At 51.4% G+C, this 18283-nt stretch overlaps 1 protein-coding gene across 3 annotated transcripts in view; it reads right to left on the reverse strand.

Moving 5' to 3' along the window:
• Positions 1–18283, reverse strand: part of LIG1 (DNA ligase 1) — a 452209-nt gene that overhangs the window by 283829 nt on the left and 150097 nt on the right. For all 3 annotated transcript variants that reach the window (XM_078654820.1, XM_078654821.1, XM_078654822.1), the window contains one exon: positions 1949–2056. In XM_078654820.1, coding sequence (XP_078510946.1) covers positions 1949–2056 — 108 coding nt within the window. The remainder of the gene's footprint in view (positions 1–1948; positions 2057–18283) is intronic.

The raw sequence follows: 18283 nt of genomic DNA on the forward strand, positions 1-18283 counted from the left end.
CTGGGGCCCAGGGTACGAGGCGTCAACTAAAACTCAATTATGGCTGTTTTTCATATCTTTCCTCACATAAGGGCCCGGTACACCTTTGATGTGACTGTGTTGCTTTGGACCTCGGATCAATGGCCCAAGGGAGGGGAAAAGTGAAGCAGAGGAGGCACCTTGGCTAGGTCTCTGTGAAAGGACAAAGTGGAGGATGAGGTAAGATGGGGCCCTATATTTTTAACAAAGGGCAGAGGAGAATACCTGCTTCACAAAGCAGTAGCTGTCATTAGTGAATTTCTTAGTTCGGCATGAGGGGGAAAAGGCAGTGTTTTTGGCCTACGGCATCACAATTATGATGGTCTGCCTTTATAAAAGAGGCATGAGGGCTCATATTCCTTGCTAGTGTTAGGGCAGAGGGCACCCTAGTTGCAAAAGGGCGGCCAACAAGTGGGAGCTTTTTTTCTGAAATGGACAGGCCGCTCGCTTCAAGACAAGAGTGACGAGCAGGCAGGGGAAGGGGTGAAAGGAGACGGGCTGCTACTCAGGGCATCAGCCACCGTAAGTACAGTAGGTGTAGTTGCACTGAGGTCCAGGAGCCTGAGCAACTCGCAACACTTAATATGAGGAGTAGTGTTTTTGGACAGTGTCTGCTTTTGAAGATACATTTTTTCTTTTAAAAGCCTCAAAATTAGCGTGGATTACAAGCTACAGAAAAGTACCACTGAAATGATCGCATAACCCCCTTCCCCTGTGGTCAGCCCTTCCTCTCTCACTCCCCCAATTCTTGCCATAAAATTTGAGAGAGGGGGCTGACTTTCAAAATCTTTGCTAAGGGAGAGTTCAGAGCCAAAAGGTTTGAAGACCTCTGCTCTAGATCACACAGGATTCTGAACAACTTCCAAATGAGACAAGTTTCTCAGAATTATTAGGTCTTCCTTGATAATTCCAGGTGACCAGATAACTCTCCACCAATGGCCACTACTGATCATAATGTTGAACCGCTGGAGTGCTAAGCATCACATGCCTCTGAGTTGTGGACAATTAACTTTTGAGACAAATAACGGGAAGTAGCCCACAAATGTGTGATCTTTTCTTTTGCAGATGCAGTAGAGTTTTACAGTTGAGACCACCGGTATCTGGGGTGACTAACCACAGCAGCAGTTTGAGGAGGGGACAGCAAACAAAACAGGCTAGATCTCTTTAACCAAAGGGGCTTGAATTATGGCTCAAATTGTTCTGGAAATAGAATGGCAATCTGCACCCACTAGGACAGCTCCTCATACCACGGGACGAAGACCAAAAGGCTTGAGGTCCCAAAGGCTTAACAAAGAGTGCAGTCACATTGGGTGCTAAAGACAGAAATAACCACTCTCAAACTGGTTCAGACAGGTCAGTCCTCCATTGATGACAAACACAATTTTAGGTGAAATCTTGCATTGGGCTCATGGGACACCCACAGTGCTGTCCTAAAACATCAGAGGGATGGATGCCCCAGCTTTATAAAATCGTGGCAGATGACGTTTGTTCAAACACACAGACAAACCAATATACATAATAGTAAGACTGGCCAAAGATGGTTGGACAAGCATGCTGACCAGGCAAAGGTTCAGCTATAATGGAAAGAATGCTCCTTTTGATATTCACTTATTGAAAGAGTAAAAAAACAACTGCATGGGCAGAATTATCAACATTCTTAACGAGCTGGGTCCAAGACAAACTCTCCACTCAGCCAAGATTTTAATGAGTAAGAAGGCCAGTCTCAAAATTGTTCAGTCTCATCCTCATTCGAATTCATTGGGTTGATCTGTTTAATAGTATTTAAACTGACAAAATTGTGCAATGGCACACTGCAAAGGTCCTGCACCTTTAATAAACGCATTTGAAATAATTTTTTGGTAGTGCCTATCGCCACTACTATGCCCATTTGCATCACCATGAAACAAAACTAGCAAAATAAGTCACTCACTTCTGTCCATGAGTCCAGCAGGCATCTTTCACAGGGTGGTAGCTGCTCTTTGATGGGTTGTACTCAACAGAATCTTCTGAAGTTTCGGACTTTGAAGTGCCAAAGAAACTGAGAAAGTGTGAGATTAAAGAGAAGGTGTCAATCTCTTTTTAAATAAAAAATGTAAAAAAGACAAGCACCTCCCTCCACAGCTTAAATTCAGCATCTATCCACTCGCAAGAGACTTCATTATAAATCAATGCATTTTACATAAATGAAAGAACAAACTTAGTGTTCAGGCAGTGTTAAGATGAACACTGCGGGTAAGCCAAAAGGCAGAACTGGCACTAACGTAAGAGGGTGCCATGTGCTGTCACAGCCATCGAAAACAGAGCAAAGGATTTAAACAAATAAAACCAGGATATAAAGAGACATGAGTCACTGACAGTCAAAGTTACATAACCTAACTGTACATGGCCAACTCAAAACACCAGCTAAGCTATAGCACAGACTTGGCCCCGGGCATCTAACTGCTATACAATAGAAACAAACAATGACTTCTTAAATACCATAATAATTTTTTTTTTAAAAACAGTAGAAAATGAGAGGAAGACTGTATATAAATATAGTTCTCCGACAGTCCAAGGAGGGATATTTTAGGGCTACAACCTCCAACAATTTTAAGTATAAACTGAAGAGCAGGTAGTGGCAAGAACAATTAACCCATGTGTCTTTCGAAGAGAAGATCTTTGAGATCTTTTCTGAAGGTTGAATGGCAAGCGATCAAGCAGAGGAAGAGGGTTCCATATTCTAGTGGCACTTCCAGAAAATGACTGAGTCATAAATGGCTCCCGAATGAAGGTGGGAGGCTCAAGGAGAAGGAACAGAGCATGTCTAGCCCCCTGTTTAGAGCCCAAATCTTTTAATTTCTCACATATGTATGAGGGCGAAGAGGAAGTGCTTTGAAGGTAGGGCATGCAGTAATAAATTGGACTCTTGTCCCTATAGGGACCAATCGGAGGGTGTGAGAAAGTGGCTCTATATATAGTCAATGTTATCCTATGGCAGGAAAGTGAGTCATCGGTTTTCAGGTGAGTACTCGACTGGTGAAATTAAGGTTCTGGGCATAGACTCAGGGGTCCCCCAGGGTCAGGTAGGTACAGTTACTATACCCACAGCGGCACAGGGGTGGCCGGGTGCAGAGGTAGTTAGGCCCAATGTTATCCAATGAGAGGCAGGGGGCCTTCGGTTGGTGGCTGCTGGCTAGCAGGCCACGCGGCTGTGGGAGCTGGGCTCCTGGTCACTTACTCAGGGCAAACGGGGAAGTAGAATAGGGTACAGGTTGCACTGCCAGGGGCACTCAGGCGGCTGGGTGCAGGGTGCTTTTGAGCCGTCGGGCACTCAATGTTATCCAATGAGGATCTTGAAAAGGGAACAAAGGCTGCAGGCTCGGGACGGTGGATCTTCAGGAGCGACCAACACTTCGAGGGGTAAGTTGGGATCTTGGAGGATAGGTAGGCACCCAGGAGTTGGGCACAGGGGCCCGAGGGGCGCCGGGTGCAGGGGTGTCGTTTGAGGTCAGGAAATCTTACCCCCTGCTGGTCGCGGTCAGAGGGGTCCTTTGTCCTGAGGCTGCAGGCGTCGTCTGGGTCGTCGAGGAGGGTCTTTGGGCACTGGATTCCAAGTCCGAATCGCCGGGGAGATGTCCTCAGGGTCTTGGTTCACTCCAGCACAGGCCGGGCTTGGCGGGTGCAGAGTGTGCAGGGTTCGCGATTCCGGGCTGATTACTTGCTTTGAGCAGTACCACTGCTCGTGCGAGACCCAGGTAGTCAGGGTCACAAGGCAGTCCAGTCCTCTGGGGTTTTTGAGGTTGCTGAACACTGGAGACGCCGGGGTTTAGCAGGAGCAAGTTCGAGGGTCGACAGGCCGGTAGAGCTGGGGCCAAATCAGTTAGTGTCTTCCTCTTCTTAGTAGCTGCACTGGTTCAGGGAGCCCCTAAATACTGAATTTAGGGGCGTTACAGGTAGGGCAAGGACAAGGACCAATAGGTCCCTGTCCTGGGGTGGGTACACCCCCTAGACTGCTCCTCTCCTGGTAGAGGAGGGCAGGAGCCTAGCTGTGATTGGGCAGGGCTCCCCATCTTCAAGATGGCCGGAGCCCGGGGTCGTGCTTCACCTCGTCTCCCCCACCTGAGGGGTGGGGTAGGCACAGGCTGGCACACCCCCTTACCCGACGTTGTATTTCCCGCCAGTCTTCCTGCCAGAGTGGGGGTCAGGACTTGTGGGGGCCAGTTCCTGGGTACAGCAAATGGTCTGGTGAAGCTCTCAGTGGCGGCATGCCTTTGAAGCTTCCCCCTGCCCATTCTGGGGGAGGAGATCTAGCACCTCGCCCAGGATGTGCATTGTTGCAGGCCCAGGAGAGCGGGGGCTCTTCACCCAGGGGTCTAGCAACAGGTCTGCTGTGTGGCAGCCTCAGCAGCCACTCAGCCCAGACGTGGATTGTAGGTCAGGTTTCAGGGGGAATCTCCAAGATGCCCTCTGTAGTGCATTTTACAATAAATCCCACACTGGCAGTGTGGGTTAATGTGCTGAGAAGTTTGATATCAAACTTGTCAGTGTTCAGTGTGCCATTATGGTGCTGTGGAGTTCGTAATGACAACCTCCCAGCACCATATACTCTTAAATGGCATCACTGTACTTACAGTGCCCAGGAATGGCCCTGGGTACTGTAGGGGCACAGGGCTCATGCACCTGTGCCCACACCACCGGCATAGGGCACCCAGCTAGAGGGGTCAATCAATCAATCATAGGCATTTATACCGCGCACTACTCACCCGGAGGGTCTCAAGGCGCTTTGGGGGGGGGGGGGGGGGGGGTCCTCTACTGCTCGAACAGCAGGTCTTGAGCTTCTTCTTGAAGGAGAGGTGGTCTTGGGTCAGGCGTAGGTCGGTCGGGAGGGAGTTCCAAGTCTTGGCGGCCAGGTGGGAGAAGGACCTTCCTCCTGTTGTCGCTCTGCGGATGCGGGGGACGGCGGCGAGGGCATGATTGGTCGAGCAGAGATGGCGTTTGGGAGCGTAGAAGTTGAGGCGGCTGTTGAGGTAGGTCGGGCCTTGGTTGTGTAGGGCTTTGTGTGCGTGGGTGAGGAGCCGGAAGGTGATTCTTTTGTTGATCGGGAGCCAGTGCAGGTCTCTCAGGTGTCTGGAGATGTGGCTTCGTCTGGGGACGTCGAGGATGAGTCTCACCGAGGCGTTCTGGATCTGTTGGAGTCTCTTCTGGAGCTTGGCGGGGGTTCCGGCGTAGAGGGCGTTGCCGTAGTCCAGTCGGCTGGTGACTAGGGCCTGGGTGACCGTCTTCCTGGTCTCGGTGGGGATCCACCGGAAGATCTTACGTAGCATGCGCAGGATGTTGAAACAGGACGAGGAGGTGGCGTTGACTTGTCTGGTCATGGAGAGGGAGGAGTCCAGGATGAAGCCCAGGTTGCGCGCGTGGTCTGTCGGTTTGGGTGCGTTGCCCAGGGCGGGGGGCCACCAGGAGTCGTCCCAGGCGGAGGGTGAGGAGCCCAGGATGAGGACTTCCGTCTTGTCTGTGTTCAGTTTCAGGCGGCTGGTCGTCATCCACTCGGCCACGTCTTTCATCCCTTCGTGTAGGTTGGCTCTGGCGGTGGCGGGGTCGTTGGTCAGGGGGAGGATCAGCTGGGTGTCATCGGCGTAGGAGATGATGTTCAGGTTGTGTTGGCGTGCGATGGCTGCAAGGGGGCTCATGTAGACGTTGAAGAGGATGGGGCTGAGCGAGGAGCCTTGGGGAACACCGCAGATGACTTCCGTGGCTTCTGATCTGAATGGGGGCAGGCGGACTCTCTGTGTCCTTCCGGCGAGGAAGGAGGTGATCCATTCCAGTGCTTTCTCCTCGATTCCGACGTTGCTGAGGCGCTGCACTAGGGTGCGGTGGCAGACAGTGTCGAATGCCGCGGAGAGGTCCAGGAGGATGAGGGCCGCTGTTTCTCAGTTGTCCAGCAGGGTTCGGATGTCGTCGGTGGCAGCGATGAGGGCGGTCTCGGTGCTGTGGTTGGCCCGGAAGCCTGATTGAGATGGGTCGGGGGATCCAGTCGTCTCGAGGAAGGCTGCCAGTTGCTTGTTGACGGTCTTCTCGATGACTTTGGCTGGAAACGGGAGGAGCGAGATGGGGCGGTAGTTCTTGAGTTCGGTGGGGTCCGCCGTTGGTTTCTTTAGTAGAGCGCTGAGTTCGGCGTGCTTCCAGCTCTCAGGGAAGGTGTCGGTGTCGAAGGAGGTGTTGATGATGTCCCGCAGGTGGGGTGCGATGACAGCGTCGGCCTTGTTGAAGACGTGGTGAGGGCAGGGGTCGGTTGGAGATCCGGAGTGGATGGAGTTCATCGTGCGGATGGTGTCTTCGAGGTTGATCGGTGTCCAGGCGTTGAGGGTGGTGGTGGGGGGCGTTGGTGTGGTCGTGGGGAGTGTTGTTTGTGTGCTGAAGCTGTTGTGTATGTCAGCGATCTTGTTGTGGAAGTAGGAGGCGAGGGAGTTGCAGAGGTCTTGCGACGGGGTGATGTCGTTGATTCCGGCGTTGGGGTTGGAGAGCTCTCTCACGATGTTGAAGAGTTCCTTGCTGTTGTGTGCGTTGTTGTCCAGCCGGTCCTTGAATGCTGTTTTCTTGGTGGCGTGGATCAATTGATGGTGCTTTCGGGTGGCGAGCTTTCGGGTGGTCATGTTGTCCGGTGTTGGGTCTCTTCTCCAGGCTTTTTCGAGGGCGCGGCAGTTCTTCTTGGAGCTCTTGAGTTCGTCGGTGAACCGCGGGGCCTTCTTGCTTCCGGGTCTGTTGGGCGGGGTCCTCAGAGGGGCGAGTTCGTCCGCGCAGGTGCAGATCCATTTCGTGAGGTTGTCGGCGGCTTGGCTGGGGTTCGCTGAGCTGGCGGGAGGGTGCTGGCTCAGGGATGCGGCGAGTTGGTCGGCTGTGATCTTGTTCCAGCTTCTTCGTGCAGCCTGTTGCTGGTGGTGGTGGACCGTGGTTCTTCTGAAGGTGAAGTGGATGCAGCTGTGGTCCGTCCAGTGGAGTCCAGTGGCGTGGCTGAAGGTGATGTCTTTGCTGGACGAGAAGACGGCGTCGAGTGTGTGTCCGACGAGGTGGGTGGGGGTGGTCACCAGCTGCTTGAGTCCGAGGGTGGCGAGGTTGTCAAGCAGGGTGGTGGTGGTTGCGGTCGTTGTTCTCCAGGTGGAAGTTGATGTCCCCGAGGAGGATGTAGTCGGCGGAGGGGAGGGCGTGCGGGCTGATGAAGTCGGCGATGTCTTCGCTGAATTGAGTGCGTGGTCCCGGGGGTTGGTAGATCAGGGTGCCCCTGAGGGTGGTCTTGGGGTCGGTGTGGATCTGGAAGTGCAGGTGTTCAGCGGTTGTCAGGGTGTCGTCGGTGTTGGTCGAGATGCGGATGCTGTTCCTGTGGATGATGGCGATACCTCCTCCTGTCTGGTTGACGCGGTCCCTCCGGGCGATCTTGTATCCGTCCGGGATGGCGATGGCGGGCGCTGATGATTCGTTCATCCAGGTTTCCGTGAGGAAGGCGACGTCAGGAGCTGTGGTGTCGAGGAGGTTCCAGAGTTGGACGGCGTGTCTGTGGACGGAGCGGGTGTTGAGCAGGATGCACTTGAGGTGGTTGCTGCTGGTGTTCGGCTTAGTGGGCGCTGGTGCAGTGCAGGTCCGGATGCCGGTGAACTTGCAGGACTGGCAGGTGAAGGGTCCGTGGGTGCGTCTCGGGGTGGCTCGGTAGCATCCAGGGGTTCGGCCGGTGTTGAGTGCGTTGAGGGTGGCGGCGTCGTACGTCCGGCGGGTGGGCTGGGGTCTGCGGGGGCCAGGGGTCCTGGCGCTGGGCGCGGGCCAGGCGCGGACGGGCGCAGACGGGCTTACCTTTGGCGCACCTTCGGCGCACCTTCGGCGCTCCCGCTGCGCGTGTCCGATGCGCGGTCGCTGTGGGGGCGTCATAAGAGGGGAGCCGGGAGGGAGGGTCTGCGGGGAGGCGGGGAGCGCGGGAACCAATCGGCGGGCGGGGGCTCGTGGCAAACCGGCGGGAAAGCCTGGGGGCTCGGCGGCGGCCCTGCGGTGGCTGGGGCGGCTCAGCGGCGGCCCTGTGGCGGCTGGGGCGACGTGCAGTGCGAGGCTCAGGCAGCAGCTAAGGAGGAGCAGGCGGGGAGTGTGGGGGCGACCAGGCCAAGGGCGCAGTGGTCGCTGTGGATGATGTATGCCAGGGCAGTGGGTTTGTGGGCATGGCACACAGGGATGCATGCCATGCCATGTCGACTGTTTAGTTCTGCACCTAGACGCTCAGCCTGCAAAGGCAGCGTGTGGGTGTCAAGGTACAGGGCCCCTAAGGGTGGCACAATAAGTGCTGCAGCCCTTAGGGGTCTTCTCTAGTCACAATGCCCTGGGTACCATTTACTTGGGGCTGATATGTGGCCAGAGATGCCAATTGGGTTTAGGCATGAGTATAGTTTTTAGGGAAGGAACACAGGCCATGGGTACCTGATTGGCAGGAACCCAGGGCACACCTAGGAAAAGTGCATCAGGTATCAGGCAAATAGTGGGGGGTACTGCAACAGAAACTAACTTTCTCACAGCTGCCGCTCTGGTGTTTTGCTGTGACAAAGGAAGGGCCGTTGCCCTGCGCAGCGCAGTGACCCAAAGAGGGTCAACACCTTATTCTGCTACTAGCAAACCCTGAATGCCAAGGGCAGGGCGCGGTGAAGATTGCGGGCAGTTGCACTGGTCATAGCTGTATCAAGAAAAAGGTTGTCACCCTGTGCAATGCTGTGGCCTGAAGGGTGCACTGTTACGACCCCCATATGCCTGAAGTGGTCCATGGTGAAATGCAAGGCTAGCCGTCCTGGGACACGGAGCAGCCGTGATCACGAAGCAGGATGTGACCAGCGGAGAAACCACACTCTAGCAAGAGCAGGTAAAACCGAATCCGGAGGCGTCAGGACCCAAAGGGGACTTGCTCGGACTGCAGCGTGGGTATACATGGATGGATATGGATAGATATAGATATATCAGCCAGAAATGCATACGCCACTCTCTACAATAAAGCCTCCAAAAGTATCCCCTTGGGTCTCTGTTCTCTTTTTTCGGAAGGAGTGTTCTCTGTACATATTCACGCGTCAGCCTGAGACACCATTACAGAGTACCCCGCCTCACCTTGGGTTCGGACATCACAGGCTTGGACTGTTCTCAGTTCTTCGTTGCACCAGAGTAATTTGGATGGTCATGAACCCGCTTCAGAGCACAGGAAGAAAACCGGCAGTGGCGAGGTTAACCCAACCTCGTTGTGGGCTGCAGGCACGGTCTTCGCCGCCCCTGCCTAATGGACACCTGTAATCTGAAGCTGAGGCGTACGAGGGGAGCAGAGGAGGCTCTGTTGTGGACAATTAAGCCGAAGGACAGAGCATCGCATTTTGTTTTGTTTTGTGGACTCACCCCGTTTCACTCCCGCATCCACGCACAGGGCTTTATTTTTACTCCATCCCCCCAGCACTTACCCCTATGGTCCACTCACAAGGGACTCTGGGACCTGTAGGTTTCCCAGATGCACGGGATACTACACAGGTGTGCTGCCTTAAGTTTTTCTGGGGGAGGTGCGGACTCGTTACATCGAGTTCAAAAGAGAGGCGGGACCTTGAGCACAGTGACATTCCACTTGTGGAGGATTTGGGCACTGACGACGGCACAACAATAGCCAGAAATGCATCCCCTTGGGTCTCTGTTCTCTTTTTTCGGAAGGAGTGTTCTCTGCATATATATATATATATATATATATATATATATATATATATATATATATATATATATATATATATATATATATATATCTCCACCTTTTAATGGAAAAACAGCATTGGAAACAGCGCAGAGGTGCCTTGCAGAAAGTAAGTCCTATGATTGTGCCCGACGCGTTTCATGCTAATGAGCATTTCTTCAGGGGCTCGCAGTTGAACAGAAGTCTCTGGTTACAGCAGTTTTAAAAGGCACCATCATTACATAGTCCCCGCCAGGCGTGGCCACGGCTGTGGCCTGCTGGATCCTGTAGTGCCTAATGTTTTCAACTCCAGTGAGATGCTGTGACCAGGCTCCAAGAGTACCAACATGGAACATCAGGAGTAAAAGGCCTCAACCGCAACAGCTGGGCCCAGTTGCTCCAGTTTGCCTTGGGGCCTCCTGAACAGGGTTTCTGACATCCACCAAGTCCAAGATCATATCGTTTGCTTGGAAAAGGATTTTCCCATTGTTGAACATGGAGAATGAAATGTTACTGATAAGGTGGAGGGGGAAGTTTGCACCTAAAGGGAATGCTTGCCAGAGAGTAGACGCATAGCTTGTTCTGTAAGGACATGGTCAATAGGTGGATGTTATGGGTGTAGAGGAGGAGGTCAGTCCTGTAAGATCCTTTCCGCCTGCAGTAGCATTTGTCTGCAAAAAGGGTGTCCAGGAAATCTCTCAAGATTTTGTGTTTCAAGTTTTTCATTGAAGGAAGCATTTCAATCATAGATTCATAGATAGGAGAAAGTAGGTTCAGGTGGGGGTATGTGAAGACGATTGCCAGGGCCAAAGTTACTTAGCAATTTCTGACCCGCGCCTGGGAGTTGGTTTGGATGGGTTACAACAAGGTGAGAGCCTGGGCTCTAGGCTTCTTAATGATTTCCTACAGTTACAGTGATGCACTGCCAAGGAGATTGATGTGGTGACTCACGATGAGACAGAGCTTAGCGGGTGAGCAGACTTACCACGCAAGGTGGGTCAGTTTCATGGAAGGGATGGATGGCTCAGGCAGAAAAGCAAATATCAAAGCCTGTATTAAATGAATAGTGATAGAAATGGGGTCTCTAGTTGGCAGAGGTATGCACTTTTGTCCAAATAGGGACCCTTTCTTCTAGTTAGGGTAAGGGAGTTACACACTTTAGATAACCCCTACTAAGTAACAGTGAAAACACCACAAATGGACAACACACCAGTTTAGAAAAATAAGATATCTTTATCTAACCCAAACAAGACCAAAACAACACAAATCAAACATAGAGGTATCAAGATGAAACTTTTAGAACAGTTACTTCAAAAATAGAACTTGTAGAAACAAAATAGCTCTATCTGGGGCTATAATGAGGTCATAACAAGCATAAATCCAAAGTATGGAACAGACTGCGAGGTGCGCGGCATCGGGCACAGAGTCACAAGGACCCCCAAACAACAGTACTTTGGAAATAAAGTATATGGACAATGCATGGCGTTGTGCAGGTGAGAAGTCCGTGCTGAGGCGATGCCAGTTCTCTGGTCGCCATGGGGGGAGGCGTGAGGAGGCAAAGTGTTAAATCCAGGACAGGAGAAGTTAGGTGGCGGCTGTTCCACTAAGGCGATGCGAAGTCGAAGAGTTTGTGAAGTCACCCTCGTATGTTATCAGCTGTGTGATAACAGGATGCAGCTGCTGGCGGTGACTGCGTCAGTCCGAGAGCTGGCGTCAGGAAGACCGATAACTGCATGTGTCAAAAGTCATTGGAGCTACGGTGCAGGCAGGGTGTTGTGCACTTTATGAGCGGTGCCCACGGCCTCAGTGCAGGTTGCGGCGTCCCTGATGGTGGAATTGTTTTTTTTGCTTTACAGGACCAACCACACATTTGTCAGGGCCCAGGGACTGGAATTGGAGCCCTTTTGAACACAGGAGACCACAGAGGAGTCATGGGGCTGGTCTGTGGGTTGCAGGTGACGTTTTTGTGGACCTGAGACTTTAGAACAGAAGGCCAGCACACACAGGCCCTTGGAGATTCCACTTCAAGCAGGTTCAAAGCAAAGTTTAAGTCTTTGTGCTCTCCTTGGCAGAAGCAGCAACTGCAGGACAACCCAGCAAAGCACACACAACGAAGGGGCAGTACTCCTCCTTACAGCTCTCCAGCTCTTCTACTTGGTAGAGGTTCCTCTTGAGTTCAGAAGTAATCTGATTCTCTGGGGTTTAAGGTCCAATACTTAAACACCAGTTTCTCTTTGTGGCAAGGGTCGGGCTGTGTAGGTCCTATAAATCTAGATAGGATTTGTGCGCTTAGACAACAAACTGTGGGAGTGGTGTCCAGACTGATTCCAAACACCCCCACGGATATGCACGCCTGTATGCCAGCTAGCCCACAGTGCCCTCTTACCAAGGAGAGAATAGTTTCTGCCAACTATCAAACATGACAACCCTGATCCGTCAGTGATCGTGGAAACAGTACACTCATGCTCACTTTTGTTCAAAGAGATACAAATAATAAACAATGGGGACGTTTTCAATAAGCATTTATTGAACCAGCGTCATTCTAGTGTTAACTATGTGTGCTGCAAAAGTCGTAAGACAGAAACAGATATAAACGGTTATAAGCATCAGAGTAAATAGATCGTAGAATTCTACCATAGTCCTAAAACAATGGATGTATGTAGGCGTATAAATACAGGACTGTAATAATGAGTACTCCTAAGACACTAACCCTTACTAGATGTACCTAAATGTACCTAGCGTGTATGTAGATGTAGCCAAGAATCCCCCTAGGATAAAACTAACCCCATTATCTGATGTGAGAGAACGAAGATACCAGTCTTGTTCTTGAGATGGACCCCACGAGGGATGTCAGACCACAGTAGTGGAGTGTCTGCATGCAGGAACCTAAGCTTCTCCTGTCCGCATGGACGTCTTTTCTCCTCTGCCTGCCCCAGCAAGGATATGGTGTTTATATACCCAAAAGGTGCCCTCAGGGGTTTTACCTTGCTGTGTCATGTCGGCCAAGGATGACAATAGTGATGAACCTTATACATAGTTATTATGCAGAAGATGGTACTCCTGCTGCGAGTCTGAGAATCCTCATGCATAATAGAGGAGGCTAGTTTTCGGAGAAAACACCACAACATTTATGCAGCACCTAACTAAGTAAAAGGTCAGCACCAAAGCAGTTATGTAGTACAATGGCAGGGAAAATGTAGGTGAAAGGTAAAGTGACTACCCAGGTCTATATTGGGTTACATTACAAATCATAACACCCACTCCTCATCAGACTGCACGATATCCTAAAAAGTAAAAAAGGAATGCCCTTAAAACGTAACCATAAAAACATTGTTAGCTGTCATAATAAAAAATATCTAAAAGGCATGGCATATGTAAAAATGTTTTATAAGGAATGCTTAAAAAAACCTCTAAAAACTCACTAAGTCCTTTAAAATATGTCCATAGCGATTTCTCCTGAGGCGGAAGCCGGGAGTAGGCCTGTTTGTTCATTTTAACAAAATTTGAGTGTTTATTACTTGTGCTTTTTACCTGCTCACTCCTTTGTTCAGGGCGCCTCCAGCCTCCTGGAATCCTCGCGCAGCGGAGCCTAACGCTGATGCGGTAATTTCGCCATTGCTGCCATCTCCCGACGCCCACATAGGCCACGCCCCTTTTTCAAGAGGCCACACCCCCTACCACATTTAAGGCGCTGAATACAAGCCCCTTTTACCATAGCGATTTCTCCTGAGGCGGAAGCCGGGAGTAGGCCTGTTTGTTCATTTTAACAAAATTCGAGTGTTTATTACTTGTGCTTTTTACCTGCTCACTCCTTTGTTCAGGGCGCCTCCAGCCTCCTGGAATCCTCGCGCAGCTAACGCTGACGCGGTAATTTCGCCATTGCCGCCATCTCCCGACGCCCACGTAGGCCACGCCCTTTTTCAAGAGGCCACGCCCCCTACCACCAATTTCCTCCCACTATAAATCATGTGCATATTCCGGTCGCGCAGCGGACGAGCGCAGCGGGCGCGACGATTGCGCGCCAGACCGGGCCACAGGACACAACACTCTGCGCAAACCCTTACGTACACTGCTGACCAGCTGCGTTCTTTAAATGCAAACTGGCAACTGAATCAAGCTACCATGTCCCACGCCCATAAACTTGGCATTGCTGCACCTTTGTCTATTACACAAACTCCCCCTATCATCACCACTACCGCCCTCCTCCTGAACACGAGATCGGCCGTTAAACACCAGACTGAAATGTACGACCTTCTGGATTCGAAAACCCCAGATCTCCTGTTCTTAACAGAAACATGGTACAGGTCCGACTCTTTGCCCAGCGTCCTTGCCTCCCTCCCACCTGAATATTCCATGCTCCGCGTCGATCGACCGGGAAGCAAAGCAGGAGGCGGCATAGCACTGATTGCCCGCAAGGAGTTTCAGTTTCAGATGTTGGCCTCGCCCACACTACCAGCTGCCGACTGCCTTGTAGCGCGCTCCACCTTCCTTAAGACCCCTGTCACATGCATACTAACGTATCGACCTCCCCAGTCGTCCTCTGACTTCCTTCTCGCTTTTCAGAACCTATTGGCCACCTTGGTGATTAATAATGCCTCTGTTATAGTTTTGGGCGATTTTAACTACTGGCCCACTGATCCCGCCGAGGACTCCATTTCCAAAGATTTTACTCAATCACTCCTTAGTTTTAATTTTATTCAACATGTTCAAAGCCCTACTCACATCCGCGGCCACATCTTAGACCAGATTTGGACGCTTAATATTCCAACCTCCCCCACCCCATTATCTCGCCTTGTCCCTGGTCGGATCATTCCCTACTTGCTTTTTCTATGGATCTGAACCAAAAAACACCCCTTCCTGTCGCTAAAAACATCTGGGTTAGGAACTGGAACAAAGTGGATATCCCCCTGCCCCGATATTATGAACTTAGACCCTCACTCCCAGACTGCCACACTCGATCGATGGCTCACGACCGCCTGTGATCCTGTGGCCCCTTTGAAGCGAACGGCTATTAACCGCTCCCATAAGGCCAATAAATGGTTTAGCCCTGACCTCAAAGCCAAGAAACTAGAGGTAAGACAGGCTGAACGAGCCTGGAGACGAGCCTACTCCCCCACTTGCCGGCAACACTTTGTCAGTGTACTTAACGAATACAAAACCTCCATACTGACGGCTAAGACCGAGTATTTCTCCGGACGCATCTTAGCGGCAGAATGCCAATCCCGTGAGATATTTTCCACTGTACACGAGTTAGCATCGTCGGATAGAGCCTCACCCAAAATCCCCCCCTCCCAGGATTTATGTGATTCGCTCAACGATTTCTTCATTGACAAGATAATTCTCATTAAAGCCAATATTCCTCCCCCTCCTCCTACTTTCACTCCTTCCCAACCACCCGAAAATCACTGCTCCCTCACCACTATTCCTCCACTCACCAGAGAATCGTTGTCCCCTCTACTTAGCAGAGTCAAGTCGGGCTCCCCAGCCGACATTGCCCCGGCACGTATCCTCAGCCAGTTTTTTCTGGCATGCCCATCTCCTGTCCTGGCCCTTTTGAACAACTGTTTCACGTCGGGCCTTGTTCCGGCCTCCCTGAAGACTGCTATAATCTTCCCAATATTAAAAAAACCTGGAGTCGACCCCTCTTCCCCCGCAAATTACTGCCCCATATCCCTCCTCCCTTATTTGGGAAAAATAGCAGAGTCCCACGTCACCCAGGTGCTCAGCTCCTTCATTGAGAGCAGCAGCTATCTTGCACCTTGCCAGGCGGGCTTCCGCCCCCGGCACTCCACAGAGAAGGTGGTCATTTCAGTTATGGACCAACTTAGGGAAGGTCTCGACACCAACATCCCCCAAGCCTTGGTCCTCTTGGACCTATCCGCCGCTTTTGACACGGTGGACCATTCCATCCTTTTGTCCCGTGTCAAGGCGGCGGGCATAGGGGGCCAGGCTCTTGCCTGGATAGGTTCTTTTTTGGAGGGGCGCACACAGGCGGTCCACTTGGCTGAATTTTCAGCCTCACCCAGCAAGGTGAATTGCGGAGTTCCCCAGGGCTCTTCTCTTTCCCCCCTCTTATTTAACCTTTATATCTTCCCCCTTGTTTTTGCACTTCAACAAATGGAGGTCACAGTCTACCACTATGCTGATTACGTCCAGCTTATTTTTAATTTTTCCTCTTCCTCACCAGATGCCTCTAGCTTCCAGTCGGTCCTTCTGTTTATCCGAGGTTGGATGAACGCAAACCACCTCAAACTCAACCCGGATAAGACAGAGTTGATCTTGACTGGGGGCAGCGGCAACCCTTGGTCACCATCTTTCTGGCCTATTTCTTTTGGTCCTCCCCCCCCTTCCCTCTCACTTCGTTAAAACCCTTGGGATCATGCTCAATCACCACTAGACGCTTCACACCCACATAAGTTCTGTTGTTTCCTCCTCTTTTTTTACTTTACGCATCATTAGGAAAGTATCTCGGTTCTTTTCTCCCTCTGCACTTAAACTGATCGTCATGGCCATGATTCTGTCTAAAATTGACTATGGCAATATCATCTACAATGGAGCCCCGGCTTATGCACTTCAACGCCTCCAGCTGGTGCAGAACCAGGCTGCTCGCCTAGTGTATGGCCTACCAAAATTCCACCACTCCTCCCCTCTTCTTATGGCCCTTCACTGGCTCCCAATAAAGCAAAGAGCCCTTTTTAAACTTGGCTGCCTCACCTTCCAAGCTCGGGCTGGCACTGCCCCCGTTTTCATTAACTCGGCCATAACCAATTACAATCCCGCCAGAGACAAGCGCTCTTCCTCCAAATCCCTGCTAGTCATTCCCCGGTTCAAGAAGAGGCGTTCCGGCGGCCAGAAATTCTCGGTGCTGGCCCCCACCTTCTGGAACTCACTCCCCCCCTTCCTTAGGTCTTCGCCCTCTTATACAGAGTTCCGCAAAGGTCTCAAGACCTTTCTGTTTCAGCAAGCATTTAGCCCATAACTCCCTCTCCCCCACAGTTTGAAATCCTACAGCGCCAAGAAACTGCCAAGTGAACGCGCGCTTTACAAATAACTCAAAATTCAAAATTCAAATATATAGTTTGAGCAAATGAGTACGTCAGAAACTTAGATGCTCAAAAATTCCACTTTAGGTTGTTTTGGAAAAGAGGCCGAACTCTTCCCAGCACACAGAGCCAAATGTGTAGGTGTCCTGTGTGGGAGACACAACATCATGGCTGCTTGCCTTCGCAGACAACGGTCCTGTAACACCTCACAGATCAGGTAAATCGAGCAAAAATGAACTTCTTCAGTTCCCACAGCCGATGCGGAGTAAGCATTTGAAACATCCAAAGCCTGTGTGCTTGTAGTAGAGCCGGTGTCCAATCCAACAGGAGCGGAAGCATCCTGGAATGCAGACATCAACATGGGGATATGCTGAGGACACTGAACTACATGGGTCTTTAACGGCTCCAGCAATACATCCACGTTTGGAGGTGCAATTGAAGGAATGATTAGACAGAGGTCCAACAGGCATTCTTGTCTGCAGAATAAGCATCGGAGAAGACGTAAAGCAGTCAATCCAGACTGGTCGGAATGATAGGAACCAAGACCTGCTTAGCTCCCGAAGTCAGGGTGTGCCCAGATGGAGTACCATGCGGTCACGGCAACGTCGCTCCAAGAGGGGTTTTTCTATCTCCTTGGTGATTGGGACGTCCATTTCGCAGCAGAAACATTCAAATCAGGATTCCCAGTAGCAGGATTAGCGGAAGCCCTCTAAAAACGTGTATGTCCAAGTGAGGTCGCACACCGCTCGTCCCAACAGCGTGTGACCCCGGAGCATGATGGTCGATGTAGTAGGTATCAGCGGGTGCGCTTCAACCCGAGTCTTCAGTCTTGAGGGTATTCACTGATGTGCTTGCCATCCCTGGACACGTGTTTCGCGGTCATTACCGCTCATCAGCCCGGGTTACGCACCTGCGTGCCACGAGTGGAACCGGACCTGAGGATATTTTTTGGCAGCCTACACAGCACCCCTACATATATGCCTATTCCCTGCTGACGAGAGGTAACAACCTCGAAACACGTGTCCAGGGATGGCCAACGCGACAGTGATTTTTTGCTCAAGACCCTGGCAGAGGCGCACCCGCTGATGCTTACTTCATGGACCACAATGCTTTCGGGCAACACGCTGATAGGACAAGCAGTGTGCGACCAATTGGACTTTTTGTATTCAAGCTCCCTTGAGCTGGTAGGGCTGACGAGCCCGGGTTACGCACCTGCGCGCCACGAGTGGTACAGGACCTGAGGATATTTTTTGGCAGCCTACACAGCACCCCTACATATATGACTATTCCCTGCTGACGAGAGGTAACAACCTCGAAACACGTGTCCAGGGATGGCCAACGCGACAGTGATTTTTTGCTCAAGACCCTGGCAGAGGCGCACCTGCTGATGCTTACTTCATGGACCACAATGCTTTCGGGCAACACGCTGATAGGACAAGCAGTGTGCGACCAATTGGACTTTCCCTCTAAAAACGTGTCCAAATATGAAATGTATGAAAGCTGGAATTTATTTATTTTA

This window comes from Lissotriton helveticus, chromosome 7 (assembly GCF_964261635.1).
Source record: "Lissotriton helveticus chromosome 7, aLisHel1.1, whole genome shotgun sequence".
Taxonomy (NCBI): Eukaryota; Metazoa; Chordata; class Amphibia; order Caudata; family Salamandridae; genus Lissotriton; species Lissotriton helveticus.